Genomic DNA, 23327 nt, shown 5'->3' with positions numbered 1-23327 from the left:
AATGTCTGATCGGCAAGCTCACACAGCGTTGCAGTGCGATGCATTGTGAACTTGTGGATCAGCTAGTTTCGGTGCACGACTAAGTATAACTCTGCTGTACTTGACTTGTCTATTGAGTTGATGTCAAGTGCTACTGTGCTTACATAGAACAAGTAAAGAGGGCACTTTATTAGAGCTCATTACTGATGCTCTAGAAATAAATTCATTATACTGACTGAGATCAAACCTAATAGCTTGATATGACTCAGTGGCTGAAGTATATTACACCCCACAGCATATTCCTATACTGCATGGAAAAACCTACATTATGTAGGATCTTCAAAGTACATAATTTATATGGTACCGTATCATGATATAAAACATTCTAAAACAGACCACTGTGAATTATCGAGCTAGCAGTCAGTGCACACAAAAGCCCCAGTGCCCGTTCCCCAGCGAACTTAATCTCGTTTTCAACACTATTGTGGCCGAACTATCCCCTAGTTAACAGGACACAAAAACACGGCCATGCTCTGGTGTGTAACGCTGTTTTATCCCACTCCACAACGGAGCCCACTGTCCCCCAAGGCCCTAGCTTTAACAAATCCCATTCGTCTAATAAGCAGCAGCCAATAGCACAGGATTAGATTCAGCAGTTAGTGGACGATATGGCAGAATTACACCAAGAAGAGGGGGGAAGAAAGAGAATGAGAGTGACGCGAGGACAAAGAAGTCAACAAAGAAGGCAGGAGAATGAGAGATGAGGCTGGATTGAAGGGAACGGCATGAAACTAAGTGTCACAATAACAACCGTCCAACCCATGTGAACTCGAGGTTCATCTATTCATATTTGTTGAATTTAATTTCCCAATTGTGATTACATTTAGCTTTTCCTGTATTTCTCCCCAGCAGTTTCCTGTCATCATTGCTTTGGTCCACCGTGTGCTTTTCTTTTACACCATGTGTAACCAGTGGTGGAAAGTAACTAAAGTACAATTTTGAGGTATTTGTACTTAACTTGAGAAATTCCCATTTCCAATATGTGATGTAGATTTGGTGGTAATATTCTGCATAAATTAAGTTATTGAATATTTTCAGTTTCAGTGTTGCACTTGGGTCCCTAACCACTCAGCTAACCGTCTGCTGCCCATAGAGATGCATATAATCTATTAAACTCAGAGGTTGGCTTTGGTGTTTGTAATTAAAGCAGGGCACATTGAGGCTGGAGGACAGGGCTGTGCGGCTGTTTGAGAAGGCGTCCTATGCGAGCAGCAGTCTTGCTCTGTGCTAAGGAAGTGTACAGACAGAATGACAGACAGACAGCGTTCTGTCAATTTAGTGTAGATTACTTAAGTAAAAAATGCTTTCCACCACTGTGTGTTCCTCGGTTTCCCGCCTGTTTTACCACCACATGCTTTGGCTTACATGCATTTATCTCTCAGTTTCCCGCCTGTTTTTATTATGTGAACTGCAGTCTGTTGAGAGTACAGCTGTTAATCAAAACTCAAAGGAGAACTCATGCAAAGTCCTTCCATGAGTTAATTAGAACGTTAGGACGTTACATTCCCAATGGACCAGATGATAATGTTGATGATACCAGCTGGGCTATTTAAAAGCCTCAAACATAGTGAAGTGCAGCAACATGCGTGGGTGAGTTCTCAAAGACAACATATTGATAATTCACTGTGAGAAATTAACTATATTTGACTTGATGGTGTTTTTCAAATAATAAATTGCTTGTTATGACAATCAGATAACTACAAAAAACTCTGATAACTACAAAAAAAGCAAACACAATGTAACATACATAGAAGATAAAACTGCTTTAATCTCACTAATAAAATTAGAAAGTAGATTAATTAGTGATAGTAAAAAATGGAGAGGGACCCAATGTTTTTTTTTAGACAAAGCCATGACTTTGTTTTCTTTCCAATGTTTCTGGTAGTCCCACATCACGTGATTGACACCAGAGTGTGGACATGTGTTCTCACTCCCAGCTCGTATTACTGGAGGTTGACAGGCCAGTAAAAGCATTTAAAACGAGCCAAGCTGGAGTCCAGGACCAGTCCATTGATTGTTACCCTCTGGAGGTCAACAGGCTCTCTAAACATTGTGGCACACAGAGAAACAAATAGGTTGACCTGAGGAGTAATTAAAGACACAACTCAGAGAGGGACAGAAACATCTAAAGGAGAGCAAGAAGGTGAGAAGGTGAGAGGGAGACAAACAGAGAGCAAGAGAGAAAAAGAATGAGATAAAAACAGAGAGAGAGAGAGTTTGTGTGTGTGTGTGTGTGTGTGTGTGTGTGTGTGTGTGTGTGTGCGCGCGCGTGCGTGTGTGTGCGTGTGTGTCCTTGTGCATTTTCCTTTGTGTGGACATAAATACATTCTTAAAATGTGTGTGTGTGTGTGTGTGTGTGTGTGTGTGTGTGTGTGTGTGTGTGTGTGTGTGTGTGTGTGTGTGTGTGTGTGTGTGTGTGTGTGTGTGTGTGTGTGTGTGTGTGTGTGTGTGTATGTGTGTGTGTGTGTGTGTGCGTGCGCACGTGCGTGCATGCGTGCACGTGCGAGAGAGAGAGAGAGAGAGAGAGAATGGGGGGGTACAAGGAAAGCAGAGCACTACAAAGGTACAAGGGAGATCAATATGGTTCGATGGACAACATTGAGCATGTCCTCTCACTGCTCAGGTCTGAGGTCTCCAACGTACACCAGCGGACAAACATGTATTGTACATCAATTTAAAAAACACACAACCCTCTGCTTGGTCCTCTCTGTCGACATGACATCTCTCGTCCTCATAAGGCTGCTACTTCTTCAAACGCTGCACTCTAATCTGGTCTGGGCCGAGCTAGCGTTATATGTTATTGATGTACAGGAAGTCTTATCCATCTTGGGTAGCGTGAGCCAAGGCAGCTATAACTCACAGACATCCCATTTCCTGTTTACCAGCCACCATATCAGCTTGTCGTGGTAATATAACGGTTGCACAGGCAGCCTGCATACTGTATCTGGTTCACACTCCATCTCCCCACACGGCCAGATGCCGCCACAGAGAGCCTCTCAGTACATTTCCATGCCTGGTTACCTTGTGGACAATGAGGCAGGTTGTAAACTATTCTAATGTTGTTTGGAAGCGTGTAGGACTTTTAGAAGTCTTTGTGACACCCACAAGTCAGGTGTACTTTTAAGCTGGCAGCATACTTCAAAAGAACTCAACTGTTTTTCTTCTTGCCGAAACTATAAACAAGTTATTTGCGGACAAAATTGTTTCATACTCCATATGGCTCCATTTTGAGTTGATTAGACCCTGCCCATGTTATAGAGTGCTGGAACAGTGGCCTGTATCTGATTGCGTAAATACAACTAAAGAAATGTTGAGCACTTTGAATTTCTGACCAATCACACATAATTGTTTGGTAATCTGTTCCACTAGTCTAGATGGAGTGAAGTGAACAGGAAGTGCTGATTATGTCATTTTGGTCGTGACTTCGTTTTTGCAAGAAGTATGCAGGCAAATATCTCTCAGTATCATCTTTCAGTCTCCCTGTGAATGCTTTTGTTTGTTTTTGTCTATTCCGTTTCCTATTTTATTGCTGTTTGTCATTTGGTTTATTCATTGTAAAGTGTATAATATTTATTTATTATATCTTTGATGCCAGGAGTAAATTCATGCAGATGAGTGTTGAGTGATGAAGGCAGAAATTTTAATTAAATGAGCTTACAGCTTCCTTTACTCGTGTACTGCTTTCTGTGAAGGATTATGACATTGTGTGTGTGTGTGTGTGTGTGTGTGTGTGTGTGTGTGTGTGTGTGTGTGTGTGTGTGTGTGTGTGTGTGTGTGTGTATGTGTGTGTATGCGTGCGTACGTGCGTGCGTGCGTGCGTGCGTGCGTGCGTGCGTGCGTGCGTGCGTGCGTGCGTGCGTGCGTGCGTGCGGTTAAAAGGCATTTCAGATGGAGCTATGGGGTGTGGAGGACGACATATGACACCGCAGACAATGTCTGACCTTATCACCCTGATATATGACCTAATAGAACATAGGGAGCTGACACGGACGTCACGACACAGAGGAAGGATGAAACGAAGAAAGGAAGGACAAACACAATAGATAAAAACGAGATCATACTCAATGTACTGCACTGTGGAAGGCAGTTATTTCTGTGCAGAGGCTCAGGGGACTGATAACGACGCTGTCATTGATCACTGATTAAAATGGGCTTATGAACCTTCACCAGTAAGGAGGATGTGTTCACCTCCCTCTCCCCACATCACTATACCAAACTATATGAACCTTCACCAGTAAGGAGGATGTGTTCACCTCCCTCTCCCCACATCACTATACCAAACTTCACCAGTAAGGAGGATGTGTTCACCTCCCTCTCCCCACATCACTAGACCAAACTATATGAACCTTCACCAGTAAGGAGGATGTGTTCACCTCCCTCTCCCCACATCACTATACCAAACTATATGAACCTTCACCAGTAAGGAGGATGTGTTCACCTCCCTCTCCCCACATCACTAGACCAAACTTCACCAGTAAGGAGGATGTGTTCACCTCCCTCTCCCCACATCACTATACCAAACTATATGAACCTTCACCAGTAAGGAGGATGTGTTCACCTCCCTCTCCCCACATCACTATACCAAACTTCACCAGTAAGGAGGATGTGTTCACCTCCCTCTCCCCACATCACTATACCAAACTATATGAACCTTCACCAGTAAGGAGGATGTGTTCACCTCCCTCTCCCCACATCACTATACCAAACTATATGAACCTTCACCAGTAAGGAGGATGTGTTCACCTCCCTCTCCCCACATCACTATACCAAACTATATGAACCTTCACCAGTAAGGAGGATGTGTTCACCTCCCTCTCCCCACATCACTATACCAAACTATATGAACCTTCACCAGTAAGGAGGATGTGTTCACCTCCCTCTCCCCACATCACTAGACCAAACTTCACCAGTAAGGAGGATGTGTTCACCTCCCTCTCCCCACATCACTATACCAAACGTCTCTCTCTCTGTCTCTCTCTCTCTCTCTCTCTCTCTCTGTCTCTCTCTCTCTCTCTGTCTCTCTCTCTCTCTGTCTCTCTCTCTCCTCCCTCTCTCTCTCTCTCCTCCCTCTCTCTCTCTCTCCTCCCTCTCTCTCTCCCTCTCTCTCTGTCTCTCTCTCTCCTCCCTCTCTCTCTCTCTCTCCTCCCTCTCTCTCTCTCTCTCCTCCCTCTCTCTCTCCCCCTCTCTCTCTCTCTCTCTCTCTCTCTCTCTCTCTCTCTCTCTCTCTCTCTCTGTCTCTCTCTCTCCTCCCTCTTTCTTTCTCTCTCCTCCCTCTCTCCTCCCTCTCTCTCTCCCTCTCTCTCTCTCTTTGCAGTAACTGGCATTGCTGTAATTTTCCCAGTGCTATCACTGACAGTTGTAAAAGGTCATGCTTCTAATCATTCAGCAAGAGACGTGTCACTTTCAGTGTTACGTACCCAGGAGCCCCCTTGCCTACTCAATCCTCGCCTAAATACATTCTTCCTTCTTCCTTTTCATCATGAGATTAAAAAATACAACATGTTCGCAGTTCAGAGATATGAGAAAAAGGCAGCCTGCGGCAGTAATCTGTGAAGATCGGCAGTAGAAGTTGAGTGATTTACTTTCGTGCAGTCACTTGTCAAGGTCAAGTTTGACACACACACACACACACACACACACACACACACACACACACACACACACACACACACACACACACACACACACACACACACACACACACACACACACACACACACACACACACACCTGGAGAAAGAATGGAAATCTGAGTTGTGTATAGCAGTGGTATTTTCAACCAAATCTCGGAGGTCGATTTTGGTTGTTTGGCTTTCAAATGAGCATGAGGAAGACACACTACGGCCCTTTCCCAATTCCCCCCTTCTCCATGGCCCTTAGCCCTTCCCCTTGCTGATGCGCGTTCACGTGAGGAGGAAGGGTTATCTCAATTCTCTTTGGATCGAGGGGTAGGGCCAAGGGGTAGGGTTAGGATCCCCTTCAAACGAAGGGACATCACGACCAGACTTCAAACGGAGCAACATCACAGAGGGCGGAAGGCGGACGAGGTAAGACGCCTTTTTCGTCCTTTATTATGGAAGAATATGATAATAACCAATATTATTTGAATGTGTTAACAATCTGCATCGCCAAAAATATCGCAATCTCTAGCAAAGGTTAACGTTACCTCACTTGAACTAACGATATGCTACGGCGTTGCATTCATACAACGTTACCCATTAATTTCGCATCGGCGCTTTATTATTTTTTATTTACCGCTGGTGCCCCGGTGGAACAACTCGGATGCAAACTACTAGCTTAACTAGCAGGCATCAGTCCGACCCCCAGACCACGATATGTCAACATTCTGCAGTTTTGGAGCTCTTAAAAGCCGTGAAATAGCCTACTGTACCTACATAACGCTGCCGCTGCATAACGTTGGCTACTCGCTGCAGTGATAGCTGGTATGGTTTTATCATGACCACTGTTATGATAATCCCCACAAGTTGCAAAAGTTACATAACTAATTAGCAATGGTGTTGTTTTTCCCCCCCCAGGCAAACCAGCTATGGAACAGACTGCAAGCTGCTGTACATGGAGATGGAGATGAATCACGATTGTCCTACATGTTGTTGAATTTGAAACATTATCGTTCATATTATTATTAGCATACCACGACTTCCATGATAGAAAATGACTCTGTTCTTAATGATATTAAAAACAATGAACACAGTGACCACAGCCCCTTCTTTCTATACTGTAAATTGTTTTTCCTTTTTCTAACCCTGTAGGCTATATGATATATAACTGTACCCATTCTATACAAACTGTTAATACAATAATCAATGAATCAGGTACAACTGTTGAGCAGTGTGTCAGAATGAGCTATATCTAGCTGAATTACATTCTGGTGGGCTACCAAGATGAGACAAAATTACAATATATTTATTTCATCATAACCACAGCCATAAATATTTACGTTCCATCTCTTCTCCCAAAATAGCCGATCTACAGCTTATAGCAGTGGTTTCCAAAGTGGGTTATGGGGACCCCCAGGGGTCCTTGAGAGACTTCCAGGGGGTCCCCAGCTAAATGATAGTTTGGAACCAAATGGACCCATAAGGGTCCATTTGTACACTCTCAGAGTTAATTAACATTGATTTTACAATATAAATTGGGGATCCCAGAGACAGAAATGCCATCAAATGGGGGTCCATGGACTAATGCATGTCACACTGGTGGTCCGTGACACTGCTAGATTCGTAAAAATATATGGGGTGCCTGGCATATCTCTTCAAATGGGGGTCTGCGGGCTAATTCGTGTCAATTTGGGGGTCCTTGACATGAAAAAGTTTGGGGACCACTGGCCTGTAGTGAGCTTGCAGATCAGCTATTTTCTGAGAACAGGTTGTATATCAATATCTACAAGGGACGTTCAATATTTAGGGACGTTCCAATTCCTAGGGTGATGATTTATCTCCCTACCCCTTGACACTCATTATGAAGGGACAAGGGGAAGGGGCAAGGGATAAGGGGTAGGGCCAAGGGCTGAGGGGTAGGGTTAAAAAATGAATTGGGAAAGAGCCGTACGTGTCCACGTCACATTTGTTATGGTTCCCCAGTTGCTTTCTAGCACAGTAGGAGAGAGGCTATTCACCACCAGAAGAAATCAATAAAGAGAAAAGAGAAAAGACACACACATGTGCAACAACCAATCACAAACACGCACTTATGCGCATGAACAATAACTTCAGAGAAACTTAAAGAAAGAACTTGAAAAAGAAAAGTAGAATCAGACAAGATTCTGTGTTTCTGCAAGGAAAACAACAAACTGGCCATGGATGATTTTTGAGTGGCGCTAGCCCCTCCTATATACAGGTTTAATGTTTGTCTTTAGTTCAATGTTTGTTTAATAAATGCCATTGACAATGAATGGAAAACTTACGTCGATTTGTAACTCATTACGTCATATTGTCTCTTTATTGTTAATGGCATTTAATGTTTGTTTTGACACAGTTTGTTTTACATCACCATCACCTAATCAACATGAGATAGACTTTAATATATTAGCGCCCCTCACTTCACGCGGGTGTGATTTTTAAGGTTACAATTAGTAAAATATTCAGGTTGGGGTCGTGGTTAGGATTTGGCATTTCAGAGAAGGGTAGAAATTGCATTTTTAATAAAAGAAAAAATGGCTTTTCTGGAAATTGAAATAGAGATGCTTAATTCAAATAAAATATTGTTCCTTTCTGGGCATTTTATTGTACATGTTCAATCCCCAGACAATTTAGAGATTGCCAGACCACACTGTGGCGACTCTATCTTAGGGCATTAGGGTTTTTGAAATTCACTGTGACATTCACTGTTCTCAAACGATCTGTATAGTACTGTATGTAGTGACTGTGAGCAGACCACTTTCACCCGCAACCACTAACACACATTTTACAATTTAAGCATTTAGCAGACGCTTTTAATCCAGAGCGATTTACAGTAAGCAAGAACAAAAACATGGTAATACATAGCCTCCCCAATCCATGGGGACAACAACAACAGTCCCATGTTGTGAACTTGTGTATGGTACAATATTCAGCCCTTGAAATGGAGTTTGAATAGGTAGATTATCAAAAGACACTGGCACGTTCTAAGCCCCAAACTGGCTACAATTATTCAAATACATGCTCCATGTAAATAACAGACAAAAGGTTGTAGTTGAAATTTCTTTACTGGGAATAACCCCCTTGAGATGAACCATCTCGTTTTCAAGGGGATCCAAAACCATCTCGTTTTCAAGGGGATCCAAAACCATCTCGTTTTCAAAAGGGGATCCAAAACCATCTCGTTTTCAAGGGGATCCAAAACCATCTCGTTTTCAAGGGGATCCAAAACCATCTCGTTTTCAAGGGGATCCATCTGTACAATCAGATCTCCTCCCAAAAACACCACTGCTACAGTAGTTGTGCACAGTGTAACTTCAACTCTAAAAGCAACATTTTCACCACCACCATCAGGGAAATGCTTTAAATTCTAGGGCATCATTACATGGGCCACTACAAACAGAGTACACTCTCTTAAATGCCCATGTGGTTTAAGGTATGTTGGCCAGCCTAATTGTGTGTTTAAAATGCACGTCTCAGTCAGAACATACGTGGGTGGCTGCAGTATTGGTAACCAAGATCCCAAGAGCCCAGTGTCCATGTATTTTATATCGGCCAGACACAGCATGGCATCTCTTAAATATCAGGGGATTGAAAATGCCCCAGACGGTGATGCAACATTAATAGACTGTTGTTACAGCACTTTCAGACTGTGTGTGTGTGTGTGTGTGTGTGTGTGTGCGTGCGTGCGTGCGTGCGTGCGTGCGTGCGTGCGTGCGTGCGTGCGTGCGTGTGTATTCTCCCTACATCTAAGCACGACTTAGATGCACTGTACCAACTGGCTTTGCTTTGTTAAACGCAGATCCAATCGTTGAAAACACCTACACAACCCAAGAAAATGCCTAATGAGCCTTGCCAGACCTCACTGAGTGAAGCAACGTTTGTAGCCTCGCTTTCTCGGCTGAAGGAAGAGATGCAGAACGGAAGAATGTAATGCAGACAGAGTAGGTGATGTAAACCAGAACACAGAACTATGGAATATTTATATTTATATTTACAGAACTATGGATTGGACTGTCTGTGATGTCAGCTGCAAGGCGGGAGGCAGTTTTGTGTCAAGATAATGGTGTTACTGTATGTCACATTGGAACAACTATGATGTACGAATGATACATGATGTGAAGTTAATGACCAAATGGCAGCCTACATTACCTGATGGGTTGAGCCCGTAGCCCCAGTTGGGTATGAGGATGTCAAAGGGATTCTTGATGAGTTTGTCTTTGGTGACTGGGACCTGCACCTCCTTCGTAATAGCGTCCGCCCCCCCAAAAGGCTTCCCGTGACTTCCCACTATGAAGGACTCAGATACGGCTGACTTGGCCTCCATTTCGGTGCCACCGCCTACCGAGTTGTACGCAGGAGCAGTGGTCAGCTGTGGCGGAGCCGTGGTCGTTAGAGCTTCTGCGTAGGGTGATGAGGTGCAGAGCTGTGGGTCAACAATACTTGCTGACTTATGTGTCTCTTCCTGATCCCATGAGATGGAAACAGGTGGATCCTTGGTGGAGTCGAGGCTTGATGAACCCGCTATAGTTGCATTGGTGGTGGTGGTGGTGGTGGTGGTGGTGGGATCTGTTCTCTGTGTGTCTCTAGTGGTCAAAGACTGTGCTGCGGTGGTGCCAGATGCGGTGGTCAGGGGGTCCATGGGTGACTCGTGCCCCACGGTTACCGCCCCAGGTGGCTTCCTAACAGCAGGGGGGCGGCGGACATAGAGCATCTCTCCCCTGGCCTCTTCGGCGGTCCCTGGACCCCGAGGGACCTGGGGTGATGGGGTGGTGGGCTGTTCCACCAGCTGCCATTGAGACAGAGTGGTGTGCTCGGCCACAGTCACAGCCTCGTTCCAGCCCTGGGCAAGAGAGGAGTCCGTTTCAGCGTGGACCTGAACACTGCTACTGTCTATGGCGTTGGTTTTCATGGTATGTCCAAACACAGCAGGAAGGTCGCTTCCCTCCCCACTAACCTCCGACTCCCCGTCTTCCACCGACGCGTTTTTTGTGGTCGCCGCGGGTGTTTTGTCATCGTCTCGGTTCCGCCCCTCACCGGAGTAGTTCTCTGGGTTGTCCCGTCTCAGAGGGTTGGGCAACGTCATCACTTCTAGCGGCCCTCCCTTCGCCTCCATGGGCTCCCAGGTGGAACTTTGACCCACATAGGCCACGTTACCCGGGGAGCCCAGTTTGGAGCCTTGCATGGCCTTGACGGCCCATCTCAGATGGCTGCTGAGGACCGGGGCTTCTCTAGGACCCTGAGGCCTGGACATCCTGACAGTTTCACTGGATGCTGTTCTCCCATTGGCACCAGGCGCTGTGAATTCTGCAGGGAATAGAAGGAGAAAACAGAGTAATTAATGTGACTCACTGTGTGTGTGTGTGTGTGTGTGTGTGTGTGTGTGTGTGTGTGTGTGTGTGTTTGTGTGTGTGTGTGTGTGTGTGTGTGTGTGTGTGTGTGTGTGTGTGTGTGCGTGCGCGTGCATGTGCATGTGCGCGTGCATGCGTGCATGTGTGTGTGGGGGCGGATTTAATTAAAGACACATTAAATTACCAACTGAAATTTCATGCCCGGCTGTGACATTGCTCCTGAAACTCTTACAGTCATCTTATATTAGTTTAAATTAATTAAAATGGGAATTAGGGTTCCTCCGTTTGATGGCTTATAGTCATCGAAACCCAGATGTGCGTTTGCATAGCCCTTCGCGGATTTGCATGAATATGCATATACTAAATAAAGTCATATAGTGTAAAATGTACTTGGAGTTTTGCTCACATTCCCCGGGAAACTATGATGCTGTAGGCTAGTATTCAATGAAGGCACTCAGTCACTCTATGTCACTCTGGCTGAAGTTACAAATGTTAAGCTGCTTTATTCAGCAGTGGTGCTGAACATTGAAGCTGCTGAAGCTTGTAGACATACTTACAGTATATAAGACGCACATGCACGCACGCACACACACACACACACACACACACACACACACACACACACACACACACACACACACACACACACACACACACACACACACACACACACACACACACACACACACACACACACACACACACACACACACACACAAATAGGATATATTCAAGCCAATTTCACACCTCTGTTCCTTCTTTTCTCAATCCCCAGTATTATCCTGCTCCAAACCTCCCACTGTAATACGTTTGCATTTGGGTGAGCCTGGCCAAATGGAAAAATGCAAGACCCTAGCTTGCAAGACTGCAGGCCAGCTCTATCTGTTGTGCATCCAGAACAAGCTCTGTCTAGACATATGTTTATTAAGATGAGCGGGACAGCGTCATCAAACCTTATCTGCTTGCCAATATAAAACAGACACAGTCAGTGTAGAGATAGTGTCGAGTGTAGACTTAATAATGCATGTTGTCTCACGGTCTGGTATGGTGTGTATATATGTGACTAAATTTGACTGAGGGGCTGCCATTGGATTTTTTTGAATTTTCGTTTTTTCACGTCATATGAAAGCAGGGAATCATAGCTTCAAATTGACATATTGGTTGTTCAGTTTGACCCACCAGTTTTGGAGATATGGCTTATAGAGTAATGTCTTACAGAAAACAGAAAATTGAGAAAACAGGCTTGAAAGGTTCACTTCTGTGGTCTCTAACATTACACCTATAGCTACATGTTTTAGCATTTATTTCATATTTACATGTCGATTTCAGCTCTGACACTTATTTCAGACATGCTCTAGTATGTGAAGAGTCTGCCTGTGCTATAAACTCATTTAAAAAAAAAAAAAAGTGTTTCTCCTCTGGTGAAAAGCTGTAATTTGCGCGATGGCAGTCTCGCAGTCAAATCTGGTCACATATATTTTTCCCTAGGCCAGTTATTGTTGCTAAGATCATTATTGTTCGGCATGTCTGATGTCTTGGTTCAGATCTATGTATAGAAACAGAGCCATCATGTGTACATTATACTGTGTACGCTCAGCACAAGGCAGCACAACACATTACCGAGGAGGAGAAAACATACACAAGCATGCCACCGTGTGAAATATTAAAATGCCCGTAAATTATTCAGAAGGTTCACAGTGGACTTGCGTCTAAATGCGAGGTTTACGAGCCTGAGGTTCATTTCCATAACAGCCATGTAGTCTGGAGTAATTGTCCTATTAATAATCCGAATCGCTAATTAACCACTTTCACTACGCGCACACCGATGAAAATGGGAATAATTAAATGCATTAACCCATTTTGGGCGGGAACCCCTTTTGGTGTTTTAAACATTATGTTATAATTTAGCTATTGAAAAATAGCAGATCTACAAGCTCATAGCGCGCCACCGAGTGGCGCGCTACGAGCTTGTAGGTCTGCTATTTTTGAAAAATCGTAAAAATGTGGCGCAAATCTTTGAATATATATTCTTTCAAAGTGAATGTTTTTAACTCAGGTCTAAATGCGTTAATCTGGTTTGATCTTCCATGTAACAGCTTATATAATAAATAAATAATTAGACATAAGTTTGGATGATTTCATGCAGCTATTTAGATCTACGCTAACTCTGTTAACGGCGTTTTGCTGAGTGGTGGGGGGCTTTCACTGAGTTAATGTTGAGACTCTGTGCTGAACATGCTGTAAAAACAAACATAATAAACTCTATTCAGATGAGCAAATTGCATAAAATCAATTATGCGACTCCATTGTGTATTTCCAATAAGAGCAGATCTGCTGTGTTGACAGCCCTTTATTGGAGCAAAGTGACTGAGAGAAGAGAATCCCTCGGGTAAGGCGAGCAGGATATTAGGCAGTGAGCAGTGTTGATTTCGTCGACTAAAACTATGACGAAAAATGTTCATCGAGTTACCTTTTTCACTGACTAATAAGCTATGATGACTAAAACTATAAGACTAAGTATATTGACAATCGTGTCGCAGTGTGACACGTTGTGAGCTTGTAGATCTGCTATTTTCGGCACACACAGCCAAGTATAAATCGGGCATTATGATGTCATCACGGCCTGCCGTACATTTTAGTCGACTAAATCAACCGAAGATTTAGTCGACTAAAATTGTATGATATTTTAGTTGAATAAACTAGACTAAAAGTAAAACATTTCCGATGACTACCAGTAAGACGCCTGAGGGCGAGGCGCGTGCACGCATCCGCCTGGGCGACAGTTTCGTCATAGTTTTAATCGACAAAATCAACACTGGACGAGAGAGAGACGAGGCAGAGAGACAGCGGGAAAGAGATGTTCTCTGGCTCGCCGAGTGCGGTGTCAACGCTGCCTCAGCACATCATCCCACAAATATATATTAAAGATGGCGGCGGTGGTGAAGTTATTATTACATGGCCACGTGAATCATGTCACGCTCATCTACGCCGAGTGTCAGGCTACAAATCCCCACCGCATTCTATCACACAGATCCAGTCCCTTGGGGTGGATGAGACTGGTGTGAAGTAGTCTTGTATGTCTTTGATGGAAGAGACCAGGTGTCAGTGATTTACATGCAATGCCTGGTGATGTTGGACGCCGTTCCTTCCCATTTCTGTCATGTTTCCTTTCACCGATGTCTCCTATCAGCCCGAATCAAAAAGACAACATGGCAGCATCAATTACTGGGGAGACTGCAGACTGGAGAAGCGGCCCACTACAGTGCTCAGTAAGACAGTTAATTCTGCACACTGATGCTAGTTTAAGAGGAGTAGACATCCGTGGAGGCAGCTTTCCACCAGGAGAACATTTGAATAAATAAATAAATACTAGCAATCCTGCAGGCCTGCTCCTCCTCCTCCTCTCCCTCTTTTACCCCCTCCTCTACCTCTCTCGCTCCTCTCATCTGCATCTAGCGCAGTTCATCCTTGCCTCTGTGATAATTGCCACCCACCATCAGAGAGCCAGGGCCTAATTGGCGAAGACGGAGATGGACGGGAGGGCGAGCGGCGCTGCATGGCCCAACCTCTGCATTAATTGGATACGGCTGTGAATAATATATGCGGACTAAAAAGCTTATATTTTCAGCCAGCATATAATACATTAATACCTTGAGGGTAGCATCGGATTTCAGGTATACCGCCCAGCTGTATTTATTTAGAAGTGTAGAGCTGCTATTTACGAGGCAAGATATATTCATTAAATATTTTTTCTCTATACTCCTCCCTGTGAGAGTCAATAATATCTAGCTCTAATATGGTGTGACCTTTGCATAACTAAGAGTTTCTAAAACATTTTAATGTGAAAGACTTTGCTATGAACTTGGCTACAGATCGCCATCCTAAAAGGTTTTGTGGCAAGGACCCCTATTTTTTACAACTCTTTAAAGATTATATATATTTTTTAAATATCAGATCTACAGGCCCACAATGCATCACGTTGTGGAACCACCCCAAGGACCCCTGGGGATCCCCGGACCCCACTTTGAGAACCACTGGCCTTACAGTACGTTTTAACAGCGGGCGAGCATTGGCCGACACATCGCCCAATCGCTCAGTATCGCCCGAAAAGATGAATTACTTTTATCTTTTCGGGCAACGTTGCTCCGCCCACTTTTCGACCATCGCCTGTTCGCCTGCTATCGCCGGTAGCCGCCGGGTCCCATAGACAAATAATGCACTTCCGGAAAATTCGTCTGGCTGTCGGCCGCTACTTAACGTACTGTAAATTACAGGTATGTCCGTGGAAGTGAAAACTGCCTGCTCTGCCGCCCTCCCAGGGGGCGACTGTGGCTCAAGAGGTAGAGCAGGTCGTCCAATGATCCATGGGTCGGCGGTTCGACTCCCGGCTCCTCCTGCCTACATGTTGAAGTGTCCTTGGGCAAGACACTGAACCCCAAATTGCTCCCGATGTGCTGGTTGGTACCTTGCATTAACCTGACTCCGCCAGATGGGGCAGCAGAGAGTACAATGGGTTTCCCCCTCCTGCTCTCTGCTGCCCCATCTGGCGGAGTCAGGTTAACCTTGCATGGCTTCCGCCGCAATCGGTGTATGAATGTGTGTGTGAATGGGTGAATGTAATGCACAATCTATGTAAAGCGCCTTGGATAAAGGCGATATATAAATGCACCATTTACCTCCCGTTTGAAGTCACAGAGATTTCAAAGCTAAGAAAGCCCAGCACGCACGCTCACTCGTAGTTTTATTTATTGAAATTATTGAAATTTTGGCTTAAGTGGTTAAATCACAATGTTATTACTGTGTATCACAATGATGCTATGTTAACTTCTTTTTTTCCCACCTCTACCACTGGTTGTTGGATATAATAACATCAGATTACGGTAGTTAAAGCGCTGGTCCGGAATTCTCCTTTAAGGATAGCTTGTAGCTAATGGTAGTTTAAATTAATATGAATACTGTACAGTTTTATTTTTATCATGCATATTAATTTATACCGGTGATGAGACCATATGCTGTGCAGTTATCTGAGAAATGAGAATATTGCGTACACACACCCTCTGGTGAGTCAGAAACGAGTATTCTCTATGGCCATGGAATACATTTGCATAATACCATTTAATTAAATTTACAGGTACATGTATTTCAATGTACCCTGAGAATATAGTCACGCATACTAAAGGGAAAATAGAGGAAGTGGAATTGAGGCAAAGACAGGCCATCTAAAAAAGTGTGATGTGACCATCTCTCCATTTACTGGTGAAGTACAGAACTGAGATAGCGTCCATTTGGAATGGAACATCTCGTCTTTTCAATTTGCTTTCCCTGTAAAACACTGCACTTTCAATTTCACCCCCACCAGGTGTTGCTATTAAAGGTCAGGTAATATTTCCTAGTGAATGTAACATGGAATGGAAAATATTTTAAAGGAAAATGTGATGAAATGTGGAGGTAGGAAACACAAAACATACTGTACAGTATACTGTACATTCAGTTTATGAACACATGCGCATCTGTGTGCATTCATTTGATTTGGATCCCTTTGTACACGTTCAAAGTTAACTTAACACTGAGGATTTCACAGTGTAGATTGGGGTCCCACTGTCCAGTGATTTAAAAAAATCTAATGGGGGTCCTTGAAATATATATATATAAAAAAAAGGCTGGGAATCAAAGCTGTTGGATACATACATATAGCCGCACACAACCACATTGTAATAGTCAGAGTCCTGAAGGGATCTTACCATTAGTAGAAGATTGAGGGATGGGCGTTGGGGTCATGCCGGCTTCTTTTCCAGCTGGATGCGTCATGGCCGTTCTATACCCTGTTGTCTGGATGGCTGGCAGTAATGGGACCAACGGCATCAGTTCTCTCTCCTGCTCAGACAGACCTTCCCCTGGACGCTGGACTGTATTTGCAGGAGACTTGAACGAGGGAGCGTCGCTTCTGTGGTCCATAATAGCGTTGTCCATGCTGCGCGTGTTCCCTCCTGCCTTCAATACATTAAGCTGCCCTTTAGGTGACCTGCTTAGCGGCTGGTCATCTCCTCCTTTTCCCTCAGGCATGGGGATATCTGTGGACGTCGGTCGCTCTTCATCTTCCATGGCTCCAGTCCAGTACTTGAAGGGCCTCATCAGCGTGTTGACGAAACCTTCCAGAACGGTGTTACTGGCCTGAGGCCCGGGGGTGGAAGCGCTTACGGAGGATGATGCGAAGGGGTCAGAAGAAACATATTCTTCTTCTTCTTCATGTGCAGAACCTCCCTGCAGGCCCTCCAGGCCGTCCAGGGCAGACAGACCCAGAGTGTTGCCGCCGCTCTTCGGGACCCCCGAGCCGAGCTCCTGGCTGGGTGCTTTGGTCCCAGGCCCGGCCTGCTGGGTCTTGCCCCAGCCCCGGGAGTTCTCATCCGGGCGCAGATGGAGGATCACATGCTCCTCGGAGATCTCGGAGGAGTCGTTAATGGCGGCGATGGAGCGGACTCCCTCCTGGTCCAGGTTGACCAGTCCGGTCCAGGTGGAGAGCTCAGAGTTGGGGGCGTTCCGCTGGGCCTCGGTGAACGATGGGATGGCCTGATGTGCTGCAGGGTCTGTGTCTGTGGTCTGGAACAGGTCCCGTGCCTCAGCAGCCTGGACCCCGGCTGCTTGGTTGTCTGGAACACAAAATGTACGTGGTCACATCTTACTAGCAGCACCTTTCCTGTGTAGACGCATTTGCGGGTCGCGTACACATCTTTATGAGTCCCTTCATTTTTAGTTTACTACATTTTATTTTATTTCTTTTCAAAATCTTTTTATTCAGGTTTTTCGACAGTAGCCCAGGGGCAAGTATTAGACAGACATGTAAAATATAAAAATAAAACTCAATCCCCTATCCCACCCTCCCCCCACCCACAATCCCAAGGATAGTCGGAACAGTCTGGAGGAAATAAAATAAATATATATATATATATATACACACACATACACAAAATACATGCATACATAATACTACATTTTATTTTCAATTATTATTATCATTATTATAAAAAACATTCCTAAAATAGCAAAAACTAAATTCAATAAATGTTTCAGTAATTTCATGAAGAAATCAAAGAAATTCCATAAATTAGAAAACACGTGTTTAAGAAGTAGTGAAAAGAGACAATCTACAAACGATGCGTTGTGAGCTTGTAGATCTACTTTTTCACTAGTTTGGGTCACGGGCAAACGTCTCATTTCTTTTTTGGATCTTGAACTAAAAAGTTTGGGAACCACTAGTGTAGACCACAGTACCTATAATTGTTACGTTTTTTTTAAACTGATTTATAAGACACACACAGCAAAATCTTGGGTGCGACTTTAACTCTTGCAAGTGCAAGAGTCAACCACTAAGGGATGTTATTGTGCAGCACCGAGCCACTCTTTATTACTGTTGCTCTCCAGCTGCTGGCATGGCTTGAGGTTTATATTATTGCAGCAGCAATAGAGTGCTACAGTTTGTTCATAGTGGGTTCCCTCGCCAGATTTCCCCAATGCCTTTTTTACTATAGGGGTTTTTGATTTGTGCAGAAAATGAGGTCTGCGGTAAAAAGCTAAAAGCCTACCACGTCTGAATGACAGACATGCACATGACAATCTTCATGCCATTAAAATACTACTGCTACTATCCAATTTGAACGTGTTGGCACCAAATCAATTCTATTAAACAAAACAAAAATACAACTTCATTCCACATCACTGGTTCAAAGATGTCATGTTGTTTTAAATATTAGTTTAGCTGCAGATAACATAGTTACAGCAAAGATATGACTCACCTATCAGTCATGCTTTCAGTATGCTTGGTGCATACAGTACTCATGCTGTTCTTGATTATTTATATACTGACTAAATTATGTAGATTATTCTCTTGTTTGTTTTTTCTTCTTGTAGTGTGCTTACATGCAGTTTTTATGAGTTGATATTAAAAAGTCATCCCTAGAAATACCATTGTTAAGCTACCCACAATTAATTGTCAACAACAGAAGCACTGGATAAAGAACGGCCGTTTCAACACAGTAGAGCACCGTCTAATGTCAATCCAAAAAGGAGATTAAACATATTCTAATTTCAGTCAGCCACAGAAAGACTATTATATCTCCTTTACTTTTCTTATTCAAGACACACACACACACACACACACACACACACACACACACACACACACACACACACACACACACACACACACACACACACACACACACACACACACACACACACACACACACACACACACACACACACACACACACACATGCACACACTCTCTTTCAGGTCTCACTGCACCACAGCCTTCAAATTCACTAGATAGAGGGCTAAAATGTCACACAATCCTGCCACTAAGAATTCATCCGTGACATAAACATCTCTGGCGCTAATTAAAAATCTGAATAGAAAACGTGACCCTCACACCTGCCCACACAAACACACAAACACACAAACACACCACCTTTCCACACGGTTGACGATCATAAAAGAGTGTTACATGTTGCGATTACACGTGTGTGGGCCTGTGTACCTCGGTAGCAGTAGGCATCAAACAGGGCCTTTGTGTCAGGGAATCCTGTGCGGTTGGGGTTGCTGTAGACTGTACGCACACCGGGCTCGTCACTGCCACAGTTCCTCCGTGGAACATTGATTGGATAGCGGACGCTGCCGTCGGCCAGCCATCCCGGGTCGCACTGGTCCAGGCCTGCCTGCCAAGCCAGGTACAGCTGCCCAGCGGTGGCCAGCTGGGTCCCCATCGAGTGGCAGTGTGTGGAGGCCGTGGCCAGGTTCAGCTTCTCTGGTACGGATGAGTGGAACACCTCACCTTGAGATGGAGAGGAGGGGGGATTAACTTTGAAGGCAATAGAGCTTTTTTCCGCTATATCTCCCTTTGGCATGTGAACTTTCTTGTTTGTGTGATGTCAATAAGAGGTGGGGTGTATAGAGGATGGATGGGTGTGGAGACTTGAAACCAAGAAAGGTTTTGTGTACCGTACAAGTGAATGCTTTTGAGTTAACACATTTTGGGCGGGAACCCCTTTTGGTGTTAGCTATTGAAAAATAGCAGATCTACAAGCTCATAGCGCGCCACCGAGTGGCGCGCTACGAGCTTGTAGGTCTGCTATTTTTGAAAAATCGAAGAACGACTGACATAGAAACATAGCTTTTTCAGAAAACTGTCAGGATGTAGAAGACATTTTTAGAATCTGATCTCAGGTCAAAATGGGTTCATTGCAGAATTAAAAACAAAACCAATGCATTTTGTGTACCGCTTTCAAGATGGGCCATGTTCCACAAAGGGTTGGGAACCCCTGCAATGTATCCGTTATAAAATAAAGCCTTCAACATAAAAAGACGGGTCTAACATACAGTGTGTGGCTCCCATTTGGAAGTCTGACATCATGCAAGTCTTTTGTTTGTTTCTGCATCTATTTATTGGCGCTTTGCATGATTCGATTTGTAGCGAGTTATCGTGTTCTGTTGAAGGCAAAATGTCAATAAAGGTGCATGCGCTCAGCATTTATTATTTATTATGGCATATTGATGACATGTTGATGACATTAGGCATCTCAAAAGGTGGGCACCATATCAGCCTGATGCGATCCCTGGTCCAGCAGTTTGCAAGATTTGATTCGGCCAAACGGACATGCATGCGAGCACACACGCACACCAGGAGCGTGCCTGCTAACACACACAAAAACGTGCAAACAGACAAGAACCCTATTATACAGTACTGTATGTCCTACACATCCACGCTGTAAAAATAATATCATGTGGATAGGAACGGCATTGGATTTATGTGAACCTTTGCGCTTGTAGATCTGTAATTGAATCCTGAACAGTTTTGGACATTAGGTTTCCACCCAAGAAGAAAGAAAACGTGTGGAAGTACAAAGATGGCCTACCGATCAACACCACATTTCTGCTGTACTGTACACTGTCAGTATACAGCAGAAATCTGGTGTTGATTGGTCAGACGAAATTAGTTCTGGACACGCACGCACGCACGCACGCACGCACGCACACGCACGCACACGCACACACACACACACACACACACACACACACACACACACACACACACACACACACACACACACACACACACACACACTCCTAAAGAGCCACACTGTGAATAATAAATAGAGTTGCAGAGGAAGAAGTAGGACCTCAATTGACTGGTCAGGCAGATGATGTGATGAGATGAAGCGTCTGTCCAGTGTGATGAAAAAATACGAGACAGGGGAGAATGAGGAGATGGCATGGAGAGGGAAAAGAATACCAAGATTCATGAGAGGAACTGGAATGGAAGAGATATGAATCTGCGGATAGACATGATAGACAGACAGTGACATGCAGGTCAGAGATAAATAAGGGAATTGCTTAAAAGGTGAAATGTGAATGACTGCAATTTGCACGTGAGGTGTAATGTGTAGTATATGACCGGAGAGGAGTGAAATACACATACTGCAGGTAAAACCTGTGCGGAAGAAGCATTTTATATTTCTCTAATGCTGAAAACACACCCGACACAGACCAGATGCAATCAAACCTTAGAATTACTACTCTTAGACTTGCCGGGCTCCCGAGTCCTGAACAATACTTTTATCCTAGATTGCGGGAAAGCCATCATTGTGGGTAATAGGCTACTTATACTCGTGATTGGAAAGTAGTATCTTCTCTCCCCCAAACATGACCAATTGTGTTTGTGTGGGCAATTGGCCGCGCCGGATGCATCGCGGTGTGTTCAAGCTCATGGATTAAAGCAAAATAAAATCTCACGGCTGAAAAATGGTGTCCTAATGTGCGATTTGGGAAACCGTGTGAAAGGAGCCCCCTCACACTGTTCTACATACTGCCAACCAGGTGAAGAAATCACAGATTGACATTTGCTTTTATGAAATATCCCAGACCATTATGGAATATGCTGCTGCACATTTTGATAGTTTGACCATTTCCAGTGCTAATATTAAAATGATAACCAGAAGTAGCCCATCGACAAGCTCTCTGTGCAGTGTGCACCTACAAGCTTGTAGATGGGCTACTTTCGCTGTGCAATGTGCTTCCAAGACATGCTGCCTTCTATTAGCCTGGCTAATAAGCCAGACCGAATCAGCCGTTGGCAAAACAAAATTACGACAGTGTGATTTGAGTCTGGCTTATTAGCCAGGCTAGCCTTCTATTAGCCTGGCTAATAAGCCAGACCGAATCAGCCGTTGGCAAAAAGAAATTGCCTGCCGGCGGACGACAGTGTGATTTGAGTCTGGCTTATTAGCCAGGCTAGCCTTCTATATGGAATCCAAATGACTGAAATCAGTCGTGATGACTGAGAACTTTAATCCATGCGAGCCCCTAGACTCCACGGCCAAAGACCGTGATAGGTGGAGGAAAACATATTGATGCCTTATGGCCCATATAGGGGACGAAGAGTACAAGTAGGTAAGTAAGACTCCACTGTGCTGGATAGGTATTTAAACTCTGCACCACCCGAGCGCCATATTAGTATTATCTTAATCAGGCTGTTTATTTCAATACCTGTCTGTACTGCTCAAGAGGACACTTAGAACCACTGCCTTCATAACCAGAGAGCCATCCACTGTGATCTAGCCTGCTGAGTACTTGAATCAGACACAGCATGGGAATACTCTCAACATAAACACCTCTGATTACTACTTCCCAATTGCTATTGCAGTCAATGACAAGGTCAAGGTCTGGTCCTACTGTACAACTATAGTAAAGTATGGCCCAGATACGCCTCCCCCTCCCTGCTCAGGGATTAGTGGGAGCATGCATGACTAAACTCTAATTGAGGGCTGTCTTGTGTCTCCTACCTTGTATCTTTTTGGCAAAGCAGTAGACGTCGAACAGCTCATCAGGAGACCTATTGCCGTAGTTACGGACTCCAGGTGAGTCCTCGCGATCACCATAGCAACCGGGCCGGGGTGTCTGGATGGGGTAACTGCAAGGGGGGTCAGAGAGAGAGAGAGAGAGAGAGAGAGAGAGAGATGAAGATTCAGTGATGCGAGTATTCAGTGACGACAACAACAGAAAAAGGGCTGGTTCTCGGGGAGGACATGCTGTTTTCACGACAGTACACAGAGTACACAGAGAACAAACGGAAACGACTGCCTACTGTGATTTAAGAGATATAATATTGCAGTGTTCTTCCCTGTGGTAAAAACTCATAATATAACTCTGAACACAAGTAACCAGAGGACAACACAGCAGGCATTAGCTCAGCTGATATTTCAATTACTGATGCCCTGTGTGATTCTCACAGTCATACTGGGCATAGTTT

General features: G+C 44.4%; 1 protein-coding gene across 1 annotated transcript in view; it reads right to left on the bottom strand.

Moving 5' to 3' along the window:
* The window catches only part of ncanb (neurocan b), a 251579-nt gene that overhangs the window by 96086 nt on the left and 132166 nt on the right, over positions 1-23327 (bottom strand). Inside the window, exons 9-12 of the mRNA XM_079505412.1 lie at positions 22861-22988; positions 19560-19853; positions 16768-17673; positions 9828-10982 (exon numbers count right to left, since the gene is read on the bottom strand). Coding sequence (XP_079361538.1) covers positions 9828-10982; positions 16768-17673; positions 19560-19853; positions 22861-22988 — 2483 coding nt within the window. The remainder of the gene's footprint in view (positions 1-9827; positions 10983-16767; positions 17674-19559; positions 19854-22860; positions 22989-23327) is intronic.

The sequence above is a fragment of the Electrona antarctica genome (genome assembly GCF_951216825.1).
Source record: "Electrona antarctica genome assembly, chromosome: 7".
Classification (NCBI taxonomy): Eukaryota; Metazoa; Chordata; class Actinopteri; order Myctophiformes; family Myctophidae; genus Electrona; species Electrona antarctica.
This window is presented reverse-complemented; position numbering and strand designations above follow the sequence as displayed.